The sequence below is a fragment of the Urocitellus parryii genome, chromosome 1, assembly GCF_045843805.1.
Source record: "Urocitellus parryii isolate mUroPar1 chromosome 1, mUroPar1.hap1, whole genome shotgun sequence".
Lineage (NCBI taxonomy): Eukaryota > Metazoa > Chordata > Mammalia > Rodentia > Sciuridae > Urocitellus > Urocitellus parryii.
The window spans coordinates 260,894,352-260,920,700 of NC_135531.1; the positions used below are offsets into that span (position 1 = coordinate 260,894,352).

Sequence of the window (26,349 nt, forward strand, 5' to 3'; positions counted from 1 at the left end):
AATCATTATCCTGGAATAAAACTATTGCTTTAAAGACAGGTTTTTATCTTTCTTTCCATATTAGAACCAAAGGAAATACTTTATACATGTTAAACATATAATACTGGCATAGTTAAACAAATGGCTTCAGAGTATCAACTGGACTCCTAACTTCCAAGAAGACACTGAGAAATGAAAATAAGCAGCATAATTCTAAGATTCATTTTTTTTCTAAGCTAAAAAAAATGGAAGACCTGAATCAGAACTGTGTACTGATGATATAATTTTTTGATGTGTCATGTAAGCCTAGCTTTAAGTGCTAAATGGCAGAATAAAAACAAAACAAATCTTGCATTAGTAGAATGGTTTCCTTCCAAGGAGCTCAAGTTCTTTTGGAAAGACTCCCATATTTTCAAGGACATGCAGGTTCAGGTACATGAGTTTGTGTGGGGTAAAGGTGTCATAAAGTAGAACACAGTGTTTACAACATCAGGTCCTGGGCAATCTCACACAGTCCAACTCAATAGTTGTTTCAAAATATAGGAGAACTGAGTTTTCTAGGATCCTTGAAAATACAAGACTAACTTATTTTTTGTTTCCCACTTCAAGTGTAAGGAACAAGGGTCAATGAAGGATAGTGCCACAGTTAACCTTACACAGTCAGACACCCTGCATCTTGCACTTACATGGCCTGACTGCTCAAGATCTATATAGCATTAACTTTCACCTGCTCAGGAAAGTGCAATGCTTTGTTTGTATGAAAACACAAGAATTCAGGTAAGCCAAACCAAACAGCTTAGATGAGAACATGATTCAGCTTATTAGGATCTAGGCAGACAGTAAGGGGAAAATGGAGGGAAAAAAAAAACCCAAACTCTAAAATCCACTATTACTCAAGACAATCTGACACACTTCCCCTGGTTGGATGGAGGTGGTGGTAGGGGATCAACACGAAAAGTTTAATCTTTAAGAAATGATACATACAGTTAGAGTAGGATGAGTAAAACCTGGAAAAGGCAATTAGAAATCTATCAAATCACAGGTAGTGTATGCATGCAAGATGACTTTTGATCATTTTAGAAAGACATTTTGGACACGGAGAGGTTTGAACAGACTTTAAAAAGAATGGAGAGGGACTTGAGAGAGTGAACTTGTCCATTTAAGCATATTTTGCCCCCAGTCCTTGCTGCTCATCTGAAAACAAGAAGTAGAGCAGGTCAGGAAAGGGGTATGGTTAACACTGCAAGATGAAAGATAAGCAGCCAGGCAGTTAGAAGCCAAAGCACTTTATCTAGAAGAGCAGGTCTGGCCTTGTTTCCATCTTGATAAGAATTAGATTGGAGAGCTTGTTTGTCTACAGGCGAGGATGGGGAGGAGGGGTGGGGCTGAAAAGAAAGGATGGGGAAGTCGGGGCTTAGTTATGGAGTTGTGGCAAACCACTAATGTAGCTGTAATTCTCTTTTGTGTTATGTGTGGACTTGAACTTTGAAATTACAAGACTTGTCTATTTAGATAACGCGGCTGTGTTTCTTTCAAATGTGGAAACTTAAACATCTAGAAAAGTTTAGATGACCCAGACATGCTGGTTAACCCCGTCTAACATTTTAATACAGTGCTGAGTGGTCAGGCCATTGACTCAGGACTTGGAAATGGCATCTAATTTTGAAGTCTTCTTTAAATGTTGTATTTATCATTATTCTGAAGCATGTGTGTGATACACTCTTAAGTTGGTTTTTTTTTTAAGTATTTTTTTTTTTTAGATTGTAGGAATTTCCACATTCATACTGCTCTGATTTAGTGTTATAACTTCTTCAGAAGTATTTTTGATATACTTATTGAAACTGTCAAATTTCTAAAGGTCACCAAGTTTTGTTCTGATAAGAGTTGTGGTTGAGACAATAACACGTTTTTCTGGGATTTTTTTTTTTTTTTTGCTATTGCTTTTAGAATTTTAGTCCATAATAGAATCAAGAAATCCAGAAATCCAAAATGAAATGCCACCTATTTTAAAAAACGATAGGCCTTTAAGATGACCTGTGGCAAGATGAAACAACTTTCCTTTGTTGTGGGTTTTATGTTACTCATGCCATCAGTTGCTCAAGTACAGTTTATTGAATATTTAAAATGATTAGCACAGGAGAAAGCATTATGCGATAAATGTAATCTACAAATCTATACTAAATGAGAGGTAAACCAAGTATGATTTTAGATTGGATACTAAAACAAGTTTGCATAAATGACAGGTGGGAAGAAAGCATATTAAAATAATATGTTCTCACTTATCTTGGTGACATTAGATTGTCTGGCACTTGAGTCTTCTCTGTGGTCCTGAGGCAATCCCTATAGATAACTAGTTCTAGACACTGTCCTGACCACCAGGAGCCATGTCCAGAATGCCCTACTAGGACAGTTCTCCTTCTAGAATGTTCCTCATTTAAAAGTTTTCCTCTCATACCTCCTGCTCTTGGCTACTGTGCTGGTGCTGAAAGTCTGGAGGGCCGGAAGAAATTTTAATGATTATGAGAGCAGCCCTCATTTAGTGGTAGACTGCAGGCAGCAAATGCTTTATACACCTGCTCCTTCACTGGCAAGAAAAGTACTCTAGCTCTCAAGCCTTCTCTCCATTTTTTTTTTTTTTTTTGTAGCAGGGATTGAACCCAGGGACATTTAACCACTGAGCCACTGAGCTGCATCTCCAAGCTGTTTTTTTTTTTTTTTTAATTTGTTATTTTGCTTAGTTGCTGAGGCTGGCTTTGAACTTGCAATCCTTTTGCCTCAGTCTTCCAAATTGCTGGGATTACAGGCATGTGCCACCATTCCCAGCTCATTTCAGAAATTTTGTTAAAGAATAATTATCACTTGTTATTCCATATCCTGATCTCCAGAATATTTTAAAATTTGTTTCTTAACACAAATAATGTTATATATATATATATATATATATATATATATATATATATATATATATATATATATATATATACAACTTAGGAATTATAAATATTAAAAAATAAAATTAAATAAATTTATAATCCAACCACCTATATAAGCACCATGTTATGTTCGTTTCTAAAAATCATCTTGCATATCTAATATCTATGGACACACTGTCTTTTCACCTGAGGAATCATTTTTTGGTTTATAAATTTTCAAATTCATCACATTAATATCTTTCCATATTATTTAATAGTTACATAATTTTTCACAGTTGCATGGTATCAGAATGCACAAATATGTTTCTCTAATCAATAGTATTGATTTATTTGATTACTTTTATCTATTAATTTATGTTATGAACAGTTTGCAGTATGCATTTAGCTCTTGTGAAACTCAGTTATCCTGTAATAACTTATAATGGTCATTCTCTTCTGTCTCTGGTTTGCAGATAAACTGTGGCACAGAAATGTTAAGTAACTTGCCCAGTTTCACAGAGCTAGGAAGTAGCAGAACTGAAATCGCAACTCAGGCTGCCTGGCTTTAGAGTGGATGCCTAACCGATGTGATATGGTTGCTATCATTACAGTGCTGCCAGGAATGTCCAATTACCTTTCTGCTTCCTTACAACAACACCTAGACTGAAAATGCTGGCCTTCTTAAAGCATCAGCAATTGTCTTTCAAAAGGCTTATGCTTCCCAGCAGGTTGGGAGGCTGAGGCAGGAGGATTGTAAATTCAAAGCTAGCCTCAGTAATGGTGAGGCCCTAAGCAAGTTAGTGAGACCCTGACTCTAAGTAAAATACAAAATAGGGCTTTGCTACTAGTTTCCTTTATTAATGCTCTCAGGCATGCTAATTCCACCCTCCACACTATTGTCCAAGTGAGCTAGTTTCTATTACAAACATTAGTGTCTTGCGTTTCCTCTGGGACAAAATTCAACCCCCTCCAGCTTAGGAATACAAGGCTGTCCAGATCTGCCCTTTTTTCGGGCTCTTCTCTTTGTATTACACCTTGCGTGTGACTCTTGAAAGAGAAAAATGATGGCATCTTCTTTCTTCATTTCCTTGGGGCCTCTACATTCATTCCCTGTAGCCTGCAGTGCCGAAACTCCAAGCATTCTGGACTAGGACTTCAATAACAGGCACCCGGAAGGTGTATACTGCAAAATCCACTGGGCGTTTTCATTCAGGAGCAATGAGTATATTGAACATTCATCTTCTTAGTTTTTAGCTATTAATTTATTAATCTAAGTTTTGTCTTTGTTTCCTTTTGACCCATACTCCAATCCTGCGCTCTAGGACTTTTTTCTACTCAGTTTTCTCCTCAACAGATAGTATGGTAGTGGTCGTCATCGTCCTCCTCCTCTTCCTTCTCCTCCTCCTCCTCCTCCTCCTCCTCCTCCTCCTCCTCCTCCTCCTCCTTTTATTTATTTATTTTGTTATGGAGGATTGAAACCAGGGATCTTTTGCTACAGAGTGGCATCCCAGCCCTTTTTAGTTTTGAGTTGGGGTCTCGCTAATTTGCTTAGGGCCTTGATTTTATTGCTGAGACTGGCTTTGAACTTGGGATCCTCCTGTTTCAGCCTTCTGAGTCGCTGGGATTATAGGCATGTGTCAACATGCCCGGCCTCCTACTTAGTTTTATTATATGGTTTTCTCTTTATATTCTACTAGATCTCTTTGGGAAATCTGCTCTACTCTTTATGGTTTTAATTACTACAAATGTACAGATATCAAACAATCCTCTATTTCTACAGTTTTCTTCTTTCCCAAACCTGATATGCATAGTCACTTAGAGGACTCTTCTAATTAAAGGTCTTGTGACCTATTCACTGTGCTTCCAAATGACCATTCATTATTCTTCCCTTACTTTCTAACCAATAACTTTTTCATTAAAGTTGTGCACTTGTACAAATGACACCATCCACCACATTTCTTACCCAGAAATTAGAAGACGTATTTGACTTATCCTACTACTTTTTGACTATAGCCATATTTGATTATATTTCAACCATTGCCATATTTTGTGTTTGTGTCACAAATGTCTTCAAAGTTCTCAGAAACATCTCTAAAATCCATCATAAATTTCCAGTTCCATTGCTATCATGTTAATCCAGGCTGCCCACTTCTCTTACCTAGATTAATCAATCTCCTGCCTCCAATTTTGCTCCTCAAAGCCAGTCTACCTCCACACTCAATAGTCATCTTACTTAAATCTGATAATATGACCCCTAATTTAAACCTCTCAAGATAAAGCTTAAAGATTTATGATTCATCAGAATTTCCCAAATCTGCATCTAGCCCCACCTGCAGCCCCAACAGCTCACCTTGAACAATTCCATACTATCTGCTCCAGCTACATTGAGCAGAGGTTCCTCAGATCCTCTGTGCACTTGATTTGCTTGTACTGAATATTCTTTTCTCCCTACTCCTTTCCTTTGCCTGGCTCATGCCTACTTCAGAGTTCTTATTCTTTAGGATTGATCATTTCTTCCCATGATCAATAGCTAACATCCCAATACTTTCTGAAAAATGACATATATCACATTTCTTTACTAAAAGCCCTCTTATCCTGTGTGATTGTAGTAACTAAAATAGGTTCAAATCTGAGAACCATAAAATATCTACAACCCTTAAACATTTATGTTAGCCTAATACATTTAAATGTACAGTCCTTCAACAATTTTTGATGTAGGGCAATGACCCTTAATTTGGGTATAGGTCCCATTGACTCACAATCCATGCAGTCTTTTGTAATCATCATGTACCATTTCTAATTTCTAGCTTCATTTTCCTTAAACTTAGGAAAAAATTCTACATTCAGACTCGTTTGCAAATGTTTGAATCTTTTCACATTGTTTTTCTGGTACCTAATTTGATAGAAAAGTTTTTAGCAACTGTATTTTATTGAGTCTTTCCAAAATAGTCATCTTAATTTCCAAAGAAACAACTCTTCCGTTTTACACTCTGTTTCATTGAATTATGTAAGCAATGTTTAATTATATTACATGGTTACAATAATAAGTCAACCGGCATGAATAGTTTGGGAGTAAACACAGCTAATTCTTGGCAGGCTTGCAACTAAACCAATGAGAGAAGTGTGTAGGCTTACTGGAGCGTGGCCTACTGGCTATGAGCTTTCACTGAGCCCTGAATATTAATCAGCTTGTTTTGCAAAGGAAATTGATTAGTATTGGTTAATTTGCCAAGTCAGTTAAAGTGCTTGGTTGAGAGCACTTCCGTTAACATAGTTGTCTCATATCCACACTGACTGTAAGCACTGTGAAGACAGGGAAATATGCATGGCTTATGAACAAAAGACATGAGTCAATGAATATCTTAATAAATAAAAAATAAATACCTACCTCTCATACCCTGTCCTATTTCTACTGTAGCTCAAGTATCAACTGTTTAATACAATCTGGCTTTCCCAAATTATTTCCCCATGCTCCAAGTAAAATAATTCTCCCTTTTCTGCCTCCACCTGTACTTTGTACTTACTCCTATCATACAACTTTAAAGTGCTTTTACTGACATTTAATTTTATTTCTATTTCCCTTTAATCTACTACATATCTCTTAAAGGCATGAATTTTTTTTTATTTTTATACATTGTGTTTAATATATAAATGGCAAAGGCTATTTCTTGCTTTTCCCAAATTAACTAATACATAAGTCAATATTCAAAATAGCTCTCTCATAAGTATTTTTCTCACTACTTCAGAAAAGGAAATTGAGGCTAGGAAGATTAAAATACCATAAGTAGTATTAACAAAATAAATAACTCTTAAGAGTATCCATGGTCTGTGTAGTTCAAAGCTCAGACTCTTTCATCTATTATGTATTTTTTGCTCAGATGGCAAGAGAAGACCTGTTATAAGAATGGAAATAAAGCACTTCCTGGCCCCCATTAGTTCTTTTTTACTTTCCAGCTGCTTTGAATACTAATATTTTGTTAGCTTCCCCTCTCCCCATAGACTTATAGGGGAACAACAAGCAAGAGGGACAGGGGAAGAATGCTTAGGAAAAAGGATATAAACCTAAGCAATGAGGAAGATTGTGTGGTCTGAACCAGAGTTATGTGGAGGTTGAGGTGGGAAAGAGGTTACAAGTTAAACCAGACAGACCCCAGCTTATAGATTCACCCTACAGCATTATTTAACCTGTAAGGATGAGAGCATTTGTATAAATTATCCATGGCATTGTTCCCCACCATGGAGGATGCTGTATTTCCCATGTGTGGTTTGGGAAGACTTCCTGGAGTAAAATTGATTTCAAGTGGTACCTTGAGTGGTGGAAAAAAAATATAGCTTGCCATTTGGAAAAAGAGATCTAATTTGCAGGCTGAAAAGATAGTAAGACTGAAGAAACTTGCAAATAAAAAATAGGAAAATTTCAATATTGGATAGAAGAAAGAAAACACCATTACAATGTTATGATGAGCAGTAGAGAAACTCTACAGAAAGATTCACTAGAAGGACAGGACACCATTTTTATTAATGATTTTCCTGGACCTCTGATTTTCCTCTGATTCCCACATTCATCATTGATTTCATCCAAATCAGACTTGCTTAATATTTATTTTAGTTCTTCATACACCATATCTTGAGCTAAGTTTCTTAAGTTTCAAGCTAGTTTGACTTCATATTTTAGAAAACTAAGTTCAAAATCAATTCTCCAATTTTCTGAACAATTTCATTACTAATTGTCATTCAGTATACTCAATAATATAGAGGTTCAATGTTTTATGGCTTACCACAATTTAATTCTCTTTCATATCACTTCATTAAAACATTTCCAAGATATACTATTATCTTTCCTGTGTCTGCTCATATTTTTGTTTCATTTAACACAGACATAGACCTGTGGCTACACTATCTCTACAATGCCATCTCTTTGGGGTTGTTTTGTTTCGTTTTACTACTTATGAATTCTCTTATCCCACAAGGGAGATGAGGCTGTTTTCCAGTTGTGAAATCACTTCAATCGCTTTTCCACAAATTTACTTTCCCCCAAAATGAAATTGGTTATTCCTACTGAAAATTATACATAGAAAATCATATAAAGATAATTATACATTTCAAGATACTGGGTATTTTCATTTTTGAATCCCTGGAACATCACTTGTTAACTCTGTAGCTTTAGAAAAGTGACAAAATCCTTTTAAGTCTCTTGTTAATCCTTGGAAAGAATGGGATTGACAATGGTATCTATGTCATTGGATTGGTTTCAAGATGAAATAAGAAAATCAGTGATTGCCACATAGATAAGAATTCTACAGGAGGCCTGGTCATCCTAACCCAGAAGTATTTACATACTTGTGTTTAATTATTAGGGTAGACCATGCATCTGCTACTGAGCCCTTGAAGTATAACTAATGCTGAGATGAGATATACATGCAAAATATATACTATATTTCAAGGACTCAGTAGGAAAAACAAAGGAAGTAGAGAATATTGTTGATAAGTTTTATATTCTTACATGTTGAAATTCTATTTTAAGTATATTGGAATAATAAAATATATTAAAATTAATTTTATTTTAAAATATTTTAACATGGCTCCTAGAAAAAATTTCATTACATACTTAGCTTGTATTTGTGGCACAGATTACATTTCTACTGCATAGCTCTGCTCTAAGAATGACAATCATCATCTTATGAGTGGATTTAATTTTACTTAGAAGACTTACCAAAAGCCATTTCTCACGTGAAATGTTACCTATAATAAATTCTGTTAATCAGTATGTAGACTTTTAAAATATTTTGAAACCTTATTATAGGGGCTGAGGTTATAGAGCAGTGGCGGAGCGCTTGCCTAGCATGTGTGAGGCACTGGGTTCGATCCTCAGCACCACATAAAAATTAATAAATAACATAAAGGTATTGTATCCATCTACAACTAAAAAATATTTTTAAAAAGTTATTATAGGATGTACAGAACATTTCTCTTATGATTGTAGAATTTTTAAAGAATTGTTAGATTTTAAATGATTTATCACTGTAATTTGATATTAAATGATTTTTTATACTATTTTTATATTATATTTGCAAGATGGCTTCCTTATGTAGGTCATAAAAATAATAAGATTTACTTGAGTAAATGGGTAACTGAATGGGTAACTGAAGACCTACATAATAATAAATAGAAAAAAATATTAAATTTCCTACAAAGCATTTAGATTACCAGAAGATCAGTATTAAATTGTAGTTGAGAAGTGGTCCCAGAAGACCACTCAACTGGTTCACTCTCTCCTCCAGAGAAACCTAAGTTAAAAAAAAAAGTATAAAAAGCTGTGTGAAAATATAGGATCCTTCTGTATCTGCATATTCTGATGCTTCATATGACCTTGAACATCATCTGACTGTGATGAAACTGCAGTCTCCAGTCATGTGAATTAACTAAATGTGAAGAGAAAAGCTTGTACAAGTAAGCTTACCAAAAGGCTCATGATGAGCCCCTCAGTTTCCATCTCTGTAAATTGAGGTAGTCTCTAATAACTTCTAGCTCAAAAGCAAATGATCAAGCATGACATATTTAAAGAAGTTCAAACATGTATCACCATTATACAGTTACAATTGCCACACTTAAAAAGAGAATAAACACTAGACTACCTTTTACATCACAAAAGAAAACAAGAAACCACTAAAGTGTTCACGACAGAAGAGACCTGTGTGACTAGTTCCCCTGCCCTGAGGTCTGAGGGACCCTCTGGACCAAGCAATGCTTTGTGTTTGTAGACACTTGAACTCTCTGGTTCTACTCTTTGTTTCCTTTTCCTACACACTTAAATTTCAAAGGAACTGAAAATTAAGGTACATTTCAACTGAAATAACTCTGTAACCCAACGAAATTTCTAGTTGTCTTTCTGAAAACTCTCTAATAATTAATCTTCATACTCTCTCTTGAAGATCATCCCATCTACACGGTTATTCATCACTTCAACCTTCTCACATTCTGAGTCCACAGGTAATTTGTACCTCTGTTTTGACCCTTGATCAAGGCATTTCTTTATCGTCATTTTTTTTATACAAATCTTATTCCTTCTCTTATATCTTACTTTGTTTAATAGAATCTTGTACATTAACTGCATGAATTTGACTTTAACCTTTTCTTTCTTACTGTACACTCTCCCTAGATGATCCCATCAAATCTGTGGCTTTAATTACATATTACACACACCCCCACATGTACACGTCACTCAAGTCAAGATCTCTCTCCAGATACTAAACTGATATCACTAATTTCCTACTATACATCCACATTTGAATGCCATACTGACATTTTGCATACATGTTCAATGTATTAATCATCTTTGCTCCCCTTTAAATTTGTTTATCCCCCTGTGTTTCTGATGTCAGCAAATAGCAGCACCATGCACCTAGCCTTCCCAGTAAGAAACTAGGTTATTACCCTAAATAAACTCCATTCCCTCACCACCTACATGCAATCCAGCTCAAACCAGTCCAGCACATTCTACTTTTAAGATCCTTCCATATCACTTCCATAGCACAAGCCACCATCATCTTTTCCAGGAGATATCACAGCAGCTTTAACCTCCAGTCTGGCACCGTCTCCAATTCTGTCTCATGTGAAAACTCAAGAAATTATGCAAATCTAATCATGTCCCTCCAAAAGAGACCTTTTGTTGGTCCTTGCTTCCTTTGATATAAATTCAAAGTCTTAGCCCAAACCCTGATGTCTACTATCTCTCCAGTTCCACCTCTTGCTATGTCATCCTTGTTCTCATCCTGTCCTCAAGCCAGAGTGAACACACAATTCCCTAAATGTAATCATCCAATTTATTCTCCATTTCTGTGTTGTCTTTCTCTGATTTTTGAACTCTCTGATTTTCATCCTCTCAACTGGTTCACTCTCTCCTCCAGAACTTGGAAAATGTTTTCCCTCTGCTTTCTGTTTCCCTCTTTCACATTTCCCTCCTTGCGAGACTTATTTATCTTTTGGACTCAGCTTAGATGTCACTTCTACTAATATATATTTTCTTTCTACAAGGCCAAATTAGGTTCCCCTCTCATTTGTTTTTATAACACATTATTTTTACATTTTTAATAACAGCTATCATGTTTTACTATGCCTAAGTATTTGTTTGCCTTCCCACCAGAAGATACCAATTTTCTTGAATACAGGAATTGTGTCTTGTTTAACCTTATGTCCTAAGCACCTAGACTGGAACATGGGAAGAACTAAATAAATAAATGAACTCTCTATAGTGTTCAGACAAATGGCTTGCATATGATAGGCACTCTGGTCCCTTAAACTTTAGATGACTTCTTCTAGTGGATACTGGAACAGGAATCAATCACATAGAAAGAAAAAAGAAAGAAAGAAAGAAAGAAAGAAAGAAAGAAAGAAAGAAAGAAAGAAAGAAAGAAAGAAAGAAAGAGCATAGAAAGCAAAGAGAGTTTATGATCTTCTCAGCTTTCCTGTGGACCTAAATTTGATGTTGAGGACTAAATTATCTGCACATTTTATCCTCTTAAAATCTCATTGTACAGCTTAAAGAATTAGAAGAACTGAAGTAGCCATTTGCTTAAATTTCTCCAAGGATACAAATTAACCTTGCCAAAAATCACAGAATAAGTAATGTTCACAGGGCCAGAATCCTGGATTGAAAGTGTAAATATGTGATGCTCCTAACTCATTTTTCATTACCTTAGAACTATTTACTAAGTAACTTGTTTAGGGTTCTCAAAAGAAAATGAGGAAAACCCTCACATCTTCAAAGGGTAAGATTTTATTCCCTTCATTTTGAATTTTGGGTTAAATTTAGGTTTGAAGATGAGTACATTCTTTTATTAACTTCTAGATACACTGTGCTAATATTCAATGATCCAGGATGTTTTTCAGACCTAAACCCATTATGGGCTTACTTACAGTAAAATATCAAAAGACCTTGCTGTGTCATGAATCAAGTGTTGCTACATATTAATTGGGCCTGTTTGCACACAGTGATAAATGAGGTGGGGTAAGTTATTCAGTCTTACTGTCATTCACATGGCCAATGATGTAGCTGTCCTTGCTCCTACAAATTAGTTTTATTATAGTTCTGCCAAAACAGCCTGGTCAAATGGAATGAATTCAGATCTCATAGACCAAGGCAATTTTGCAAGAGTAAAGAAGTACTGGGGGCAGTTTTCCCAAACAATTGCATTTGTGATTTACATGGTCTCAAAATAGTAAAAATAAGCCTCGTTTTCAAATAAGAAAAATAGTGGTAGAGTACTTGCCTACCATATGTGAGGCCCTGGGTTTAATCCAAAGCACCACATTTAAAAAAAAAAAACATAGAGGATGAAAGTTATGTCTGTATACCATGCACAGAGAATTGAAATGTTGTGCTCCATTTATGTACAATAAATTGAAATGCATTCTGCTGTCATGTACAACTAAGTAGAACAAATAAAAATAATAATAATTAAAAAACTTTTAAGAAAGTTGAAAAGGTTTTGCTTCTGAAAAATGCAAGGGTTATTTATAACAGCATTCAGAGACTGAAAGAATAAAGAGCAAATGAAAATAAATTAGTGAATCTATAGACTTAAGATGTCATAAAAAGTGAATAAATGATACTAGTTGTAACTTAGCCCTGTGTTGTAACTTAGCCCTGTGCTGTCTTACCATGGGGGATACGTGCTGTCCCGTACAGGCTGCTGGGCTGCCACTGTTGATAATGTGATGCTCAAATATGCCAAATTACCATGGGGCACTAGAATTGCCCAAAGCTACTTATAAACTTCTACGTGGTAACTAATAATAATAATACTTGAATTGAAAATGTGGCTGGCAAGGACTATGGATATTAATATGAACCACATGATCACAGAAAGAAAAACTTGCATCCTGTGTCATCTTGTTCATTTTCAGGGGTTCATAAATGCTTTTTTTTATTTTAAACTGGACTAATCATGTCGTCTATGAATCAGATATAGGACTATAAATATAACTAATCCATGCATATATGGTATCCTAACATACTTACGACAAATTGCTTATTTAAAACAAAGAAAGAGAAACCATATCATTAAGATAATCTATATCAGTGGAATGATATGCTAATAAATTTCTATATAGCCCCCAAGTAATCACATCATATCAAGCTCTTCAGTGTTTTCTATAAATTAGAAATTATGAACCCAAGATAAATTTACTCTAAGAAGAGTTAAAAATATGTTGGCATAAATGAACATTTACTGAAGCAGAGAGATATCAAATGGAAATTAGTGGCAGGTCTCTCAAGATGGTTAATAATTTTTAAAAAGACAAAAAATGTATTTTTATAATTAAGGCAAAAAATGCACTCTTCAGTATATTATAGTTTAAATGGATGATGTTGTATATGTATTTTAGAGTTATAACTAAAAATAAAGAAAAAAACATAATGGATATATTTCTATGGAGTTCATCTTTATTTCAAATGAATTAGGCAATGATCCACTTTCTATCTTAAAGATCCAGGAAAGTTAATTGAATTTTTCTAGAGAACTAAAGTGCGTATTGGTCTATACCCATGCCTGCAGCAAGAGTTTTTTTTCCATGCTCATTATGTGAACAAGCGATCACTTTCTTAACTATAATCAGACTTGTCAAAACATTAAAGAAGAAAGCAGAAGACTCTGGGCTTATACTTGTAGGTTGGAAAATGTATTGGTGTTATGGTACAGCCAAACTGACATTTGTTAGGATGATTAAAAATAATTTGGCTGAGAGTTTGGAAAAACATGAGTCATTTGTGGTTCCAGTGTTTCTTCTTCCCTTCCCTTTGAGAGTTCTCCAATGATAGTAACATGTATGTATGTTATGGTCTGATATAAATAAATAAATAAACAGCAAAGGGAGATGGGATTGGGTGGAACAAATAAGGAATAGATTTTCAGAAGGCCAAAAACTGAGGTTACTTACTTATATTGCAGAAGTAAGACAAGGAGAACATGGTGGGAGGCACAACTATAGCAACCATCCCTGAAGGCTGGCGACATTTTCAGATCAAAGCCAAGGAATCCCAAGTGGAAGTGGATGTCCCATTTCTAAGGGTAGATAACAGAAGGTCAGACTTCGTGGTTAATACATCACTCATCTCACTATGCATACAGTTGGGACTGGGATGAATCTGCCTTTGCTTTATGTTATGCAATTAAGAGTAAAGAGATAAATTTGAATTTTAGCAACTGAGAGGAATAAACACAATGCCTACCATGCTCATTAAATTTGGAATATATAATGAAATTACAACTAGATCATTGACAATACTTGGATATCATGACTAGAGCTTCTAGTATAGATAAGTTCATATATGAAGAGTGCGTTAGCTCAAGGTTTTTAAATGAAGAGGAATCAGAAAATAAAGTATAAACACTGATATATTATATTATATATATTAAATAAAAACTGATATATATATTATATTCCACAAAGAAAAACATTTTTTAAAAAAGAGTAAGAAGATATGGTTATATTAATTTAGAAAAGGATAGAGAATTCCATTAACCATGAAGGAAATTCAATAAAAACCAAAACCCCACACTTACATAAAAAGAATAAAAGATGTCTTTAAGAGACTGAACAAGAATAATTAATCTACTTTAAAACATTTCTGCAGTAAAATTTTAATTTCCAGTTATTTTTTTCTTACGACTTAATACTGTATATCTCAGCTCTCCTCTCCATGCCAATGACTTCATTTAGGATTATTCTGTTTAAAAATTAGAATAAATAAAACTTTAAGGTATGTCTGCTGAATTATATTTTGCTAGCCACTACTTTCTAATATTTGCTTTTCCTTTTATTAATGTGATTTATCAATCAAAATCTGAATAAAGTAGTTTAGAAAATACTGGGCTAAGTTTATATGGACTAGAGTACAGTTTTAGATTTTTCACTGATTTGGGGTATTTACAAACAAAATCACAATCAACCTAAAACTGTTTCCTTGCCAATAAAATGAAGATACATTTTCTATGAGTATTTTGAGAGGGAATCAGAAAAAGTCAGTAATGATCATGCTCATTTTTAAAGTGTTTGTAAAAAAGGACATGGTTAAAACTCATATGCATTTTGGTTGCATTAAAGTACTCATATTGAAAGAGATTGTATTTTATAGCAATTAATCAGAATTGTGACTGGATCAAGGACAGCATGTTATGCAGAGAACACAGAAGAAAGAACAAAGGTTGATGCAGAGAAACAAAGATGAAGGCATAATGAGGAAAACCAGAGAAAGAAGAAAGAAAGAAAAAAAAGAAAGCAAATATGATCATTCATTTCCTGGACTGGGATATTCCATTTTCAAAGTTCGAATGCACTTTTACTACTCTAAGAGCCAAATATCCTGGGTCACCTCATCCCTACTTTGTATTAGGAACTTGAGTTGGAGACTCTGCCATCATTTTCAAAAGCTTCCTTGGTCAGTCTTTCAAGCTTTTATGTCACTAAATCAGAACCAATACTTGAGCCCAGGGCATTGGTATTAGAGGGACTCTGCTTTTCATTCCCTCTTCCATTTCCCTACTTCCAGATTGAGGGATTTCACTAGGCACTCTGGGAAGAGACAACTGATTGTGATCCCAGCTCCACCTGTTACGTTAAAATGACAACCTAGAATGGCTCCTCCCTTTTAGTCATATGCTTACCTAAGGCACAATGGAGCCCAACACAAACATCCTTACCTTACTTCCTTTTTACCTTTAATTCTTCCTGGAGCACTTAAAAATCCTGCTTCCTCTCAGACATTCCAACTGGTTTGATGGTCAGGTTCATGTACTCTTCTGAGGGTTTCTAGAACAAACAACTCAACACTAATTTGGGCAGTATCTGTTTTTACCATTTTGAGGGACTTGTCTCTTACCAGACAAATTTGAAGTTAGAAGTGGCTGATCTGATGGAAAATATAGTCTGGGGTTAAAAAAAAAAAAAAAAAAAAGCAGGAAGGATATAGAAAGAAAAGACTCACACATTGACTTTTCTCAAACTAAGCATATCTTTGTATCTCTCTCTGCTTTGATCCATTATTGTTTGGAATTATGGATGTCCCAATCACTTTATCTTCTTGGTCAGTTTCTCCCATTTGCCCATTGGGTAGTTTATGAAAACACCTCCTTTAGGTATTATGCCAAAGAGGAGAAAAGTGGTCAAATTCGTATTTGCCAATTGGTATCCCTGTCGGAACTACTACTGAAGTTAAAAAAAAAAAAATCACATTTGGTGATTTCAGTAGGGTTACTAACAAAATAGACAACAAAAATGAGATTTAGTTAGAATCTCCTAATAATAGGAGGTAGATTTGCTAAAAGTAACTAAAATGAAATTCCTTCACCATGTGGCTTGTATCTCAAGGTAACTCCTTGGGCTTGAGTATCCTGATAAAATGTCTTACAATCATATCAAGATCTCATTTATTTCATTTCTGACTCTATTGCAATGGAAGTCAAGAACAGATGGCATGGCTTTCAAAAGAATCTTTTTCATTTGGCTCTTGTGAATACCAGAAAGTAGAATTTTTTTTTTTTTTTGTGTGTGTGTGTGTGTGTGTGTGTGTGCTGATTTTGAAGGGGCCCATCATGTGGAATAATTTAGAATGCTCATCCTCTTGGCATGGCTATCATTAGTCCTCATTTGCAACCCGTCTTCCTTATTAGGTTAGTAATTATTATAAAGGAAGTATAATTTCATTTGAATTTGTAGAATTTTTCATTCTGCGTGACATTGAAAGTGAAATCATTGGGGAATGTGATAAATATACATGAAACTCTGTAAATGTTTACTGATAAAGAAAAGACTAATAGTTATCTCAAATGTGGTGGTGGACTTTTAGCAGATAGCTAAAGCTAAAAAAATGAGTGTGCAATCATATGTCCATCTACATTTCTGGTTCTGAATATGTTTGTTACAGAACAAACCTTTCATAGTAAAATATAAACTGTATTTGTAACATCCAAGAAATATGAAGTTTGTATTTGCATAGTAGCAGTACAATAAGAAGCAGAACTAGCAGCCAAATTTATGCCAATGATATTGAGCAATTCTGAGACTTAATTTTTACTTTTATCTTGGTCTGACTCCTAAGAAATGCTCTTTTCTGATTACTGGCCATTACTTGTACCACATATGAAATTCATTGTGCATTTTGGAGCCACAACTTTCTATCCTTAGGTTTTATTTCTTATTCTAGAAAAAGGGGTTAGGCTATGACACAAATACCTCTTAAATTTGTTTTAAAGGTAAAATAAGATTTATATGAAAACTGTCTGAATGGTAGAGATGTCTTCCTTCAAAATCCATATAATCATTCTCTGCCTTAGTGGTCTACATATAATGATGGAGATTAACTAAAGAGTGAGATGAGGGTTGCTGGAATCACATGTATTCAATTCTCTAGGACCAAAAGTATGACCCATACACAGTGGCAATGATAATAAACCTGGTGCTATTCAACAGAACTGTCTTCCGTATTTGGAAGATGTATTTGCGCACACAGAATTTTCACCAGAAAGTTTTTATAGCAAACTTTTTTATGTCAGAAGTTTATTTTATTGGTAAAATATTAAATAATATACAGAATTAAAAACTGCACTTACACTTCTGAGAAGAAATAAATCTTGGACAAATTATATGCTTGTTCCTGAGATTCCCTAAATTTATTCCAGTAGCTGTGCACTCAGACAGTACAAACCTTTATAATATAATCCTTTTCACAAAGTATTACAAAGTTTCTGCAGCTTCTTTAGTTGTACACACATACAGACACACACTCACACATGCATATACAACACTCATACACATATACACAGTACCACATACATGCAAAAAGCATGTATGGGTGTGCATTAAAAACAAAGAAAATACAAGTCCCACATTTTAGTCTGCAGTGATAAACCTGTTTAGTGGAGGTCTCCAAATCAGTATATAGCAAGAGTGACTTGTCACACAGCTGCAAAGACTGTTTCAGCATTTCCATAGTAAACCCCATTTTCTGAGGTATGGTATTTGAGCCTTAAAAAAACTACATTACACTGAGCAAACCTGACATACAAGGTCTGGAATTTTAATTTTACATATATTTATATATATATTCTTTTTTAAACAATAGTTTTCTTTTCCCAAATTATTAGTTTGAAAAAAAATGAGGTTTACTGGTTTGACCTTTTTTTTTTTGTTTGTTTTTGTTTTTTTGCTTCTAAAACTCAGAATATCCTAGAAACTGTCAAGCAATTAGTCTTTAAAATTGTCTAATTACCTTTGGTATTGTTAAAAAAAATTTAAAATGGCCAAGACACATACTGTACAAATGCAGTAACTGCCTTTAAAAGAAATGCCAAAGAAATGTAATTTTTTAACAAAACATGTATTTACATTACAGCAGTTTTACTACAGGAACACAGGTATTTAAAAAAAAAGAAAAGAAAGAAAACCAGCACACTACATATAAATATGAACAATATGAAAATACTTCTTACTTAAATTTTGTATGAAAACAGGGTTGCTCCATATATTTTAAAAAAATTTTCCCCAATAGGTGATGTACATTTAAAATTGACCTAAGTGCTTTCATAATTCATTTCCAAAAGATGAGAAATGAAATAAGAAATATTAAATATTAGTTTCTCAGAGCATTGGGCAGGATCTAAGAAGAAAATTCAGTTTATCAGTATTCTAACTTTAGGTCACATTTCTCAGGCAAAGATAACTAAGTTCAGTGAAAATTTAGCCTAAATAAAGATATCACGTGACCAGACCAGGGATTTCTATGTTATCTAACCTTTTGATAGTGGAGTGTTTTTCTCTTTGCCTGCTGTGTCCCTTAACATACTAAGATTTCCACAGGTTTCTTTTTACCATTAGCTAAAGATAGAACAGTTCTGAAAAGAAAAAAAAAAATCACCATAGTTTTTAAGACTTCAAGAGGAGTATTGCACTTGTACAGAAAGAAAGTAGAGAATCTTTTAAAACCATTCTAGGATTGCAAATAACACATGGTCTAAAAGGTCCAATTGTTAAGAACAAACATGGGGCCTGAGGACCCCACCCCCCCACACCTGGAATTTTATTATATTAATGTTAAAGCATTATTCTCCCAAAGTGGGAGAAAATTTAAGACTCTTTTCTCTGCATTTTTAACATCTTTCTAAATACTTGCAAAAAATTGTTCAATCTCTCATGATTTACATTTTCAGAGGAAAGCCAAATCAAAAGGTAAAATCTGATAAAAAGGAAGGCAGATGCACCGTAATTGGATTACATAATCTCTGGAGTCATATTTTAGGTACCCAATATTTGAAAGTAAAAGTAACACAAAGATTATATAGCTTACTTTTTCAATCCAACCACTTTTCTTTTTAATATAAAACTACACTTGAGTATAAAAATATGCCAGCAGATTATACAGCCAACAAAAAATCACAAACAAAAAATTAAGACTGAAGGGAACAATGAATTTGAAGTAAGAGTTGACCTAATCTTCTAATCAGTAGGAGGAAAGCCAGGCAAAGACATCCAGACACAGTGATAAAAGATGAACAGAGAGGAGAGACAGGTGGGGAGAGTGTAAAGAATTTAAGAAGAGAATTTAGTCACAAAAAGGGAAAGTGATTTATGTTCAAAATCTTAAGAGTGCTGGACAGACAATTCTTTTTTCTTTTCTCCTCCTTTTTTAAATCATAGTTGCAGAATTTGAACTATTTTTTTTAAAAAGAACAAAAGAAATCTACAACAAAAAATAAAATTGAGTCCTTCTCTTTTTACAGTGTATTTTTTTTTAAATCCATCTCTAGTAAATTAAATTAACTGAAATCCTGGTAAGTGCATAGTAGGAGATTCAGTGACCTCCACCTGTTCAAGAAGCATTTCTTTCTGTATGTCATGTGAGGTAATCTAAAGGCCCAATTTGCTGCAAACTGGCTTATTTGTACCTATATGAAGTTACATGCCACACTTTATGTGGTGTAGCAGAGGGCCTCTAAATTTTATGTTTTATTCACAATAAAAAGGACATCTTAGAAAACTAGTTATTCATGTACCATTCTGTATGAAATAAAGGTTAATTAATAACAAATTTATACAGAAAATATACAAATATGATGATACGGGGGAAAATCCCATGAACAGAACTTATTTCTGAGAGTGCATGTGAAAAATATCCACAAACTTACAGTACAGCAAGATAAAACTAAAAAGCTACAAAGAGAATGTTATAGGAAACCTTATGGAAATTCCAAAATTTTAGGTTTCTGCAATAAATGTAAAAATATTCAAGGTGTCATTATTTGGCCTAGCAATACACTATGATAAAAAGAAACACTAGCATATCACAGCTTCTTGGTCATATGACATTTGCTTTACATAACCAGCAGCTCATATTTAAAAAGCTGTCATATCCTAACACATCCACTGCAGGTAATACACAACCATGGTCTGAAACCATTTGAGATTAGGCTTTGGAGGATAGCAATGTGATGTAACTGTTCAGTTTTGCTTCATTCAAGGAGAATTAATTATCTGCTTTTTAAACATTATTCCATAAAACATTAACAGATTAGAAGATAGAGAGGTTCCAAGACTAGAATAACACTAGTCTGGGGATAAAAATTAAAAACAACACTGCATTTTTTTGGACTCAAAATTCTACTAATAAATCCTTGTGTGATACAGAACTTATTCTATTCTCTCTTAAAAACAAAACAAAAGCACATACCATAAATCAATTCACAGCTAAAATTTCACCCCACCTTCTATTTTACCTATATAATATTGGGATGGGATTCAGAAATACTATCAAACTAAAAAAACTAAAATTTGGTTTCAAAGTTTCCATTTGCTTTTAGCAGCTAAGCTGAAAGTTTCTGTATTGAAAATTGCTTTAGCATTTTTTCCCTAATAACATAAAGATGAATTATACAGTATTCAATTTTAAGTAATTTTTAAAAATACACAATAAAAGTGTTGTAGGGCTAAAATAGCTAACCAACACTCTCAATGCATTTTAAAAAGGCACCAATATAAAAATGTTCATAAGTATTTAATACATTAAATTCAGGATTTTCAGAGACCAGTTACTGTATATTTTAATTATTTTGCAGAAACTGGAGAATTAAAAATATTTCTAAAATAACTTTTGTATGTACAAACTTGAATTTCACTCCCACATTTTTTTCTTTTGCATTTGGAGAATTTTCTGCTATAGAACAATCAAACAGAGAGTACTTACTAAAATAATATATAAAATATAACTGAAGAGGACCACAAATGTAACTTTTTAAAAAAACAAAATGAACAATCCAAAGTTTTTAAATATGTAGGTAGTACCCCTCTTATAGTTTAAATTCTGTCTATAAATTAGGGGCATATAGTTTTTTATTTATATTTCTACAGCCTCTTACGTTCTTTTTCTACCCCAACAAACCATTTGGAGATAGGATGAAATAAGATTTGGAAAATATTTAAAACATAATTTTTCATCTGGATGACTTCTCTGGTGTAAATTTTGATAAACATCTATAAAATCTAAACACTTCATGGTTTGGGAGTTATATAACTGAAACACAAAAACAATAAATTTTTAAAAGCTCATGAAAATATTCTTGTCTTTCTCTATTTACCAACAAGTAAAAGTTACTATTTTTTCTATATTTTCTTCCTTTTCAAAAATGAATTTATATTTCTTTAAATTTTTATCAATCATCTTAAATTTTTTTCATTGTTTCACTTTGTTCTGGAAGTAGATCATAAAGACCCAAAGATTTAAGTTTAATAATTGCCACTAGTCCTAAAGACACGCTAGTAACATCTCATTATTTTTTAAATAAAATCAGGTATTAAGTATAATTTTAAATCTCTATGTTCTTGTAACATCTAATAACTTTTTGCTTCTTAAATTTCCTTTAAAAGAATGTGTGTGATACACATGCACAGCATATGCACTGATTCATACAACTGCCTGTATGTATGTAGGACAGAAACTTCCTACTTTGTCCCCAATCCGAACTCTAGGCTCTCATTCTTCTATTTTGTCCCTCCAGAAAATTCTTAACGGAATGTTTCAACATCTTCAAATCTCTTTCTTTCTATCTGCCTACTGGCCACTTTCATTATTTTAAAAAGCCTGTTTACTATGGCTTTTTAAAAGAGACTATCACTATTCCAAAGAGGCAGCAACCTTTTCCAAAAAGAGCTGGAGATAAAAAAAAAAATCTGGGCAAAATTAGGGCAAAGAGATGTGATGAATTTCTGGATTTTTGCCAGATTGGAAAATACAGAGGATAACCCATTTTCATGCCCCTCAAATACTTTCTGCACTGTGAAATCTCACCTAAATAAATTGGGCATACAACTGTTATGTAAAACCTTTGATTTATTTTGTGTCTGACCCTCGTATTTATTTTTAGGTGCTACCACGTTGCATATTTCCCTTTTTGATGAAGGGGCATGCAAATATAGCCATCCAGTGAATCTCAGAAAGCACTGTATTCACAAAAATTCTTTCTAACCTACAAATGTGAATTGACCTTGTCCTCATTTGTCCCGGTCACACCTTGATCCATCATCTCTTTCTGTTCCTCATATCATGAAGCTAAGAAAATGCAAGTACACATTTGTAGCAAATATACATTCACAAGTATTAGCTCCTTTCAGTAAATAGTTTCTCATAAAAATGAAATCAGAAAAAGAGAGTGCATTAGTACTGTCTTCACAGGGGAACTATACAATTCTTTAGGTCCACCTAAATTCAGTTTCATCCCAGGGCAGGTAGGTAAGTGATTATTCAAGTGAAAAAAAAAAGAAATAAAATTCATAAATGATGCCAGCAGAAATTCATACACAGGCAAAATTGTGAACATAGTGACTGGCATCCAAATGTTTCCCTAAATTACAGTAAAACACAAAATCATGAGCCTTAAAATTATTTTAACCTCATCTAAAAGGAAAATAGAAATGTCATTTCAATTATGATTTGGAAGGAGTTAGGATAGGTGGGGGTGAGAAAGCCTCAAAGACATGCTTTATCTTTGAATAATGTTCACAATGTACCAAGGCATGCAGGAAAAAAAAAATTAACAGTTGGCATTCTATACATCTCTGTTTTGGTGCATTCTCTCAGATTTAAAGGAACAGTTTGGACATTTCTCCAAAAATAATTATGATAGGAATTAGTAAAAGAGAGAGCCAAATTATAACTATTTTTACCCAGTTATGTGTTAGTGCTTAGAAGTTGCTTAAATAAGCAAACGGTAAACTAGAAAATGAATTAACAGCAGCACTGGGGCCAGATTTGCTAATCTGACCACAGTTTTCTAGTCTTGATACTTCTCCCACCACACTGTCGCATTCTATATTATGATCTTTTAGAGCAGCAATTAGTTACTGCTTAATAGAAAGTTCAATATTCACAAATGTTTATCAAATAATCCAGTCATGGTCAGGCCTGTTTTCCCCAAACACAAGCAGCAAGTTCTACCTTCTCCTGTTTCCCCTCAAATGACTTGAGAATCAGCATCACTTGGTTCCTCCCCTCTAATGCTGTTGGATGGAAAGAAAAAACAACAAAAAAAAGAACACCCACATAAGTGAAATTAAAATCTGCACATGAAATATGGCAACATATGTTATGTATGAATTAAAAGATGGAAAATTCTGTACTAAGGGATTTACAGAGATGAATGTCTTTAAAAAAAACACGCAGAAAAGTGTGCAGCACTTTTGCTCGAAGGTTCTGTCATATTCTATACTATAAGAAGGGTAAGAGCAAATTTTGTTGCTTCTTTGATGTGTAGCTCAGTGAACAGATTACAAAGAAGTTCCCTTTTCTCTGCAGCAAAAGTAGTGAATATTGTTACTGAAGAAATACTAGAATAGCCCTAGTTCAGTAACCTTGTAAGGTTCAAGTTACCACATTCAGGTCAAATAAGCAATTGCTTCAAGATTTTGAACGAAGTAGCCTATATAGCACAAGTTTTAGGACCTTCTACTCCAAGAGTAAAAGAGGAATGAACTATGGACACAACACTGAGTGGTCACAGCTTGAAAAAACCAGTGAAGAGAGAAATACCAGAAAAGGGATTTCTAGTGGGTTTTCCCCCTACTGTTAGCCTAATTATATTTTTCTGCTGACTGGTTAACACTGATTAAATGCTGATAAAGTGACAATTGTAAGCATACTTTTAGAAACAAATACACATACTATGCCGCCATCACAACTTTCAAAAAAATCCCAAACAAATTTATGAAAAGTAGAGTCCCACTTGGAAATTACTGACTGCCTCTTATCCACTCTTGTAGACCATATGTTATTTTGAAAACTACATAAAAATACTATTAAAGGTGTTAAAAGTAAGGCTGCCAGGGTGTCTATAAAATGCCAGTCATCAAAACTATGGAAAAACAGTGCTTAAGTTTAGAAAAATAAGATCAAAGGACCTCAGATGTATTACAGTGGTCCTTAACTACCTGTAGTTTAAAAGTTTTGCTATATGGTACAGTGTAAAACATACTGAATTATAAATTCCATAGGGGAAGTAAACATAGAACCCATGACGACTGAACTCATCCTAGGAGTTATCACTGAAAATAACAATGTGTTTGTATTCCATAATCTCTAAAGAACAAAAAACCAGTTTATATTTTGAAACAAGTTCTTCTTTAAAGAGTAAAATTACTTATACCATTTGAAATCGCTGAAGTCCTACCCAGAAAACCCTAAAATTTCCTGCCTTCCATCATAATCCTGAACATCAGTGGCAAATTAGAATATCTTAGGAGAATCTATATGAATCAAGTGATTTTTTTCAAAGCACGGTATGCCTTATATCTATATGTGGCAGATATGAACTGCTTTAAGTTCCCATAAAATAAACAAGCCAAGTTATCAGGAAACAATATTCCCCGTCCCTTCTCTCTTCTGCTTCTTCCTCATTATAATTAGGCAGAGCAAATGACACTGCGTCCACAAAATAAGAATTATTGACAGTAATAATATTTTTTTAAAAAAAGGTATGCCAACATCTGAGGGAAGGTGGGATTGTAAGTGCAGTATTTCTTCATGTGCAGTCCTTTACTTCATAGGGGTCCCCTTTGGAATGAAAAGGCCTAGTGGAATGTGTGCTCCCCTCGAACAATGTGTGATGAAAACTCGTAACGGTCCTGGCTTCGATAGCCACAGATGTTGCATTCCAGTGGGTCCCGGTAGCCATGGCAGCCCATGTGAATAGTATACATGACATGGTCTAGGAAAAGGACTCGGCAGTGCTCACACTTGAAGGCCCTTATCTGTTCTCCTTCTCCATTGAAAACCTTATAGATGTCCTTCAGTGAGCCCTTGGGAGCCTTGGTGGTATCCAAAGCCTTGACATCCTCCTTCATGTAAGCTGGGCTTTGTTTCCTCTTGGGATTTAAGGCAGGGTTTCCTTGGTAGGACTGGTGGTCATCATGGCTGCTTTCTGAGTCAGTTGAATCCAGGCAGCTATTGCTGGGAGAGGCCTCTCTTTCCTGGGGTCGACTCTTTGGTCTGATGAGAGAGATAGGGCCATCCATGTTGTTTTCATGACTATCAGAGGTTTCCCTGCTAATGGGTCTTTCTATCCTGTTTGGATGATAGACCTGAGAATAAGCTGAGCTTATAACTGGGGCCACCTCAGCGATTGTGCTTGGCGGGTGCGGCATCAGAGGGTGAAGGGCCTCAGCTCCAAGGTAGGTGATTGCATTGTTGATGGCTTGGTCCATCATGTGAGACTGCATCAGCTCAGCCTCCTTCTCATATGTTAAGTTCATATCAAAATGAATATCTGGGTAGCTGAATCGCATGAGCTTTTCCCCTGGAAGGAGGAGAAAGAGAAAAGAAAAAGGAAAAAATAATGAAATCAGATAATGGATTAAAAGTTATAAAAGGGAATAAAGTTAAGAAATCACTTCCATTTTTCCATAAAATGGTATATCTTTTTCTTCAGACCAAGTGTTTGGGCTCTTTACTTTTGCTGAGACCCAGAGACATTCTAACTATGAAAAGAAAACTAGTCACAAAAAGTCATGTGAACTTATTCTAATGCTATCACAAGACTACATTTAGCCCGAAAGGTATGTTTATCTTGTTTTCGCTTTCTATTGAATTTCTTACTTGCATAAAGCTTAGGGACTATAGCAAAAAGAATTAAAATGAGGTGAAAATAAGTCAGAGACTATGTTTGATTTGCATATTTCAAACACAGTGACCAAGTTACTAAGATCATGAAAGCAAGTGTTATTTGGTTATAATATCTCACCTCACTCTTGTGTAGGATTAATTTGGTTTATTTTACTGTTACTTGAGAAAAACGTCAACCAGCCAATGTATATCATTGTGAAGGATTAAAAAAAGTCCTTATTAGAATACTTGTAAAAGTTGCATCACCTAGCAAAATGAAGTTTAAGGCTACTTAAAAATAAGCTGGGTGGCTGG

The 26,349-nt window shown here is 34.3% G+C and overlaps 1 protein-coding gene across 3 annotated transcripts in view; it reads right to left on the reverse strand.

The window, feature by feature from the left end:
- Positions 1-17,467: 17,467 nt before the first annotated feature.
- Ikzf2 (IKAROS family zinc finger 2) overlaps positions 17,468-26,349 on the reverse strand; it is a 156,006-nt gene continuing 147,124 nt past the window's right edge. For all 3 annotated transcript variants that reach the window (XM_026413114.2, XM_026413113.2, XM_077803477.1), the window contains one exon: positions 17,468-25,729. In XM_026413114.2, the coding sequence (XP_026268899.1) occupies positions 25,005-25,729 (725 nt within the window). In that variant the 3' untranslated portion in view covers positions 17,468-25,004. The remainder of the gene's footprint in view (positions 25,730-26,349) is intronic.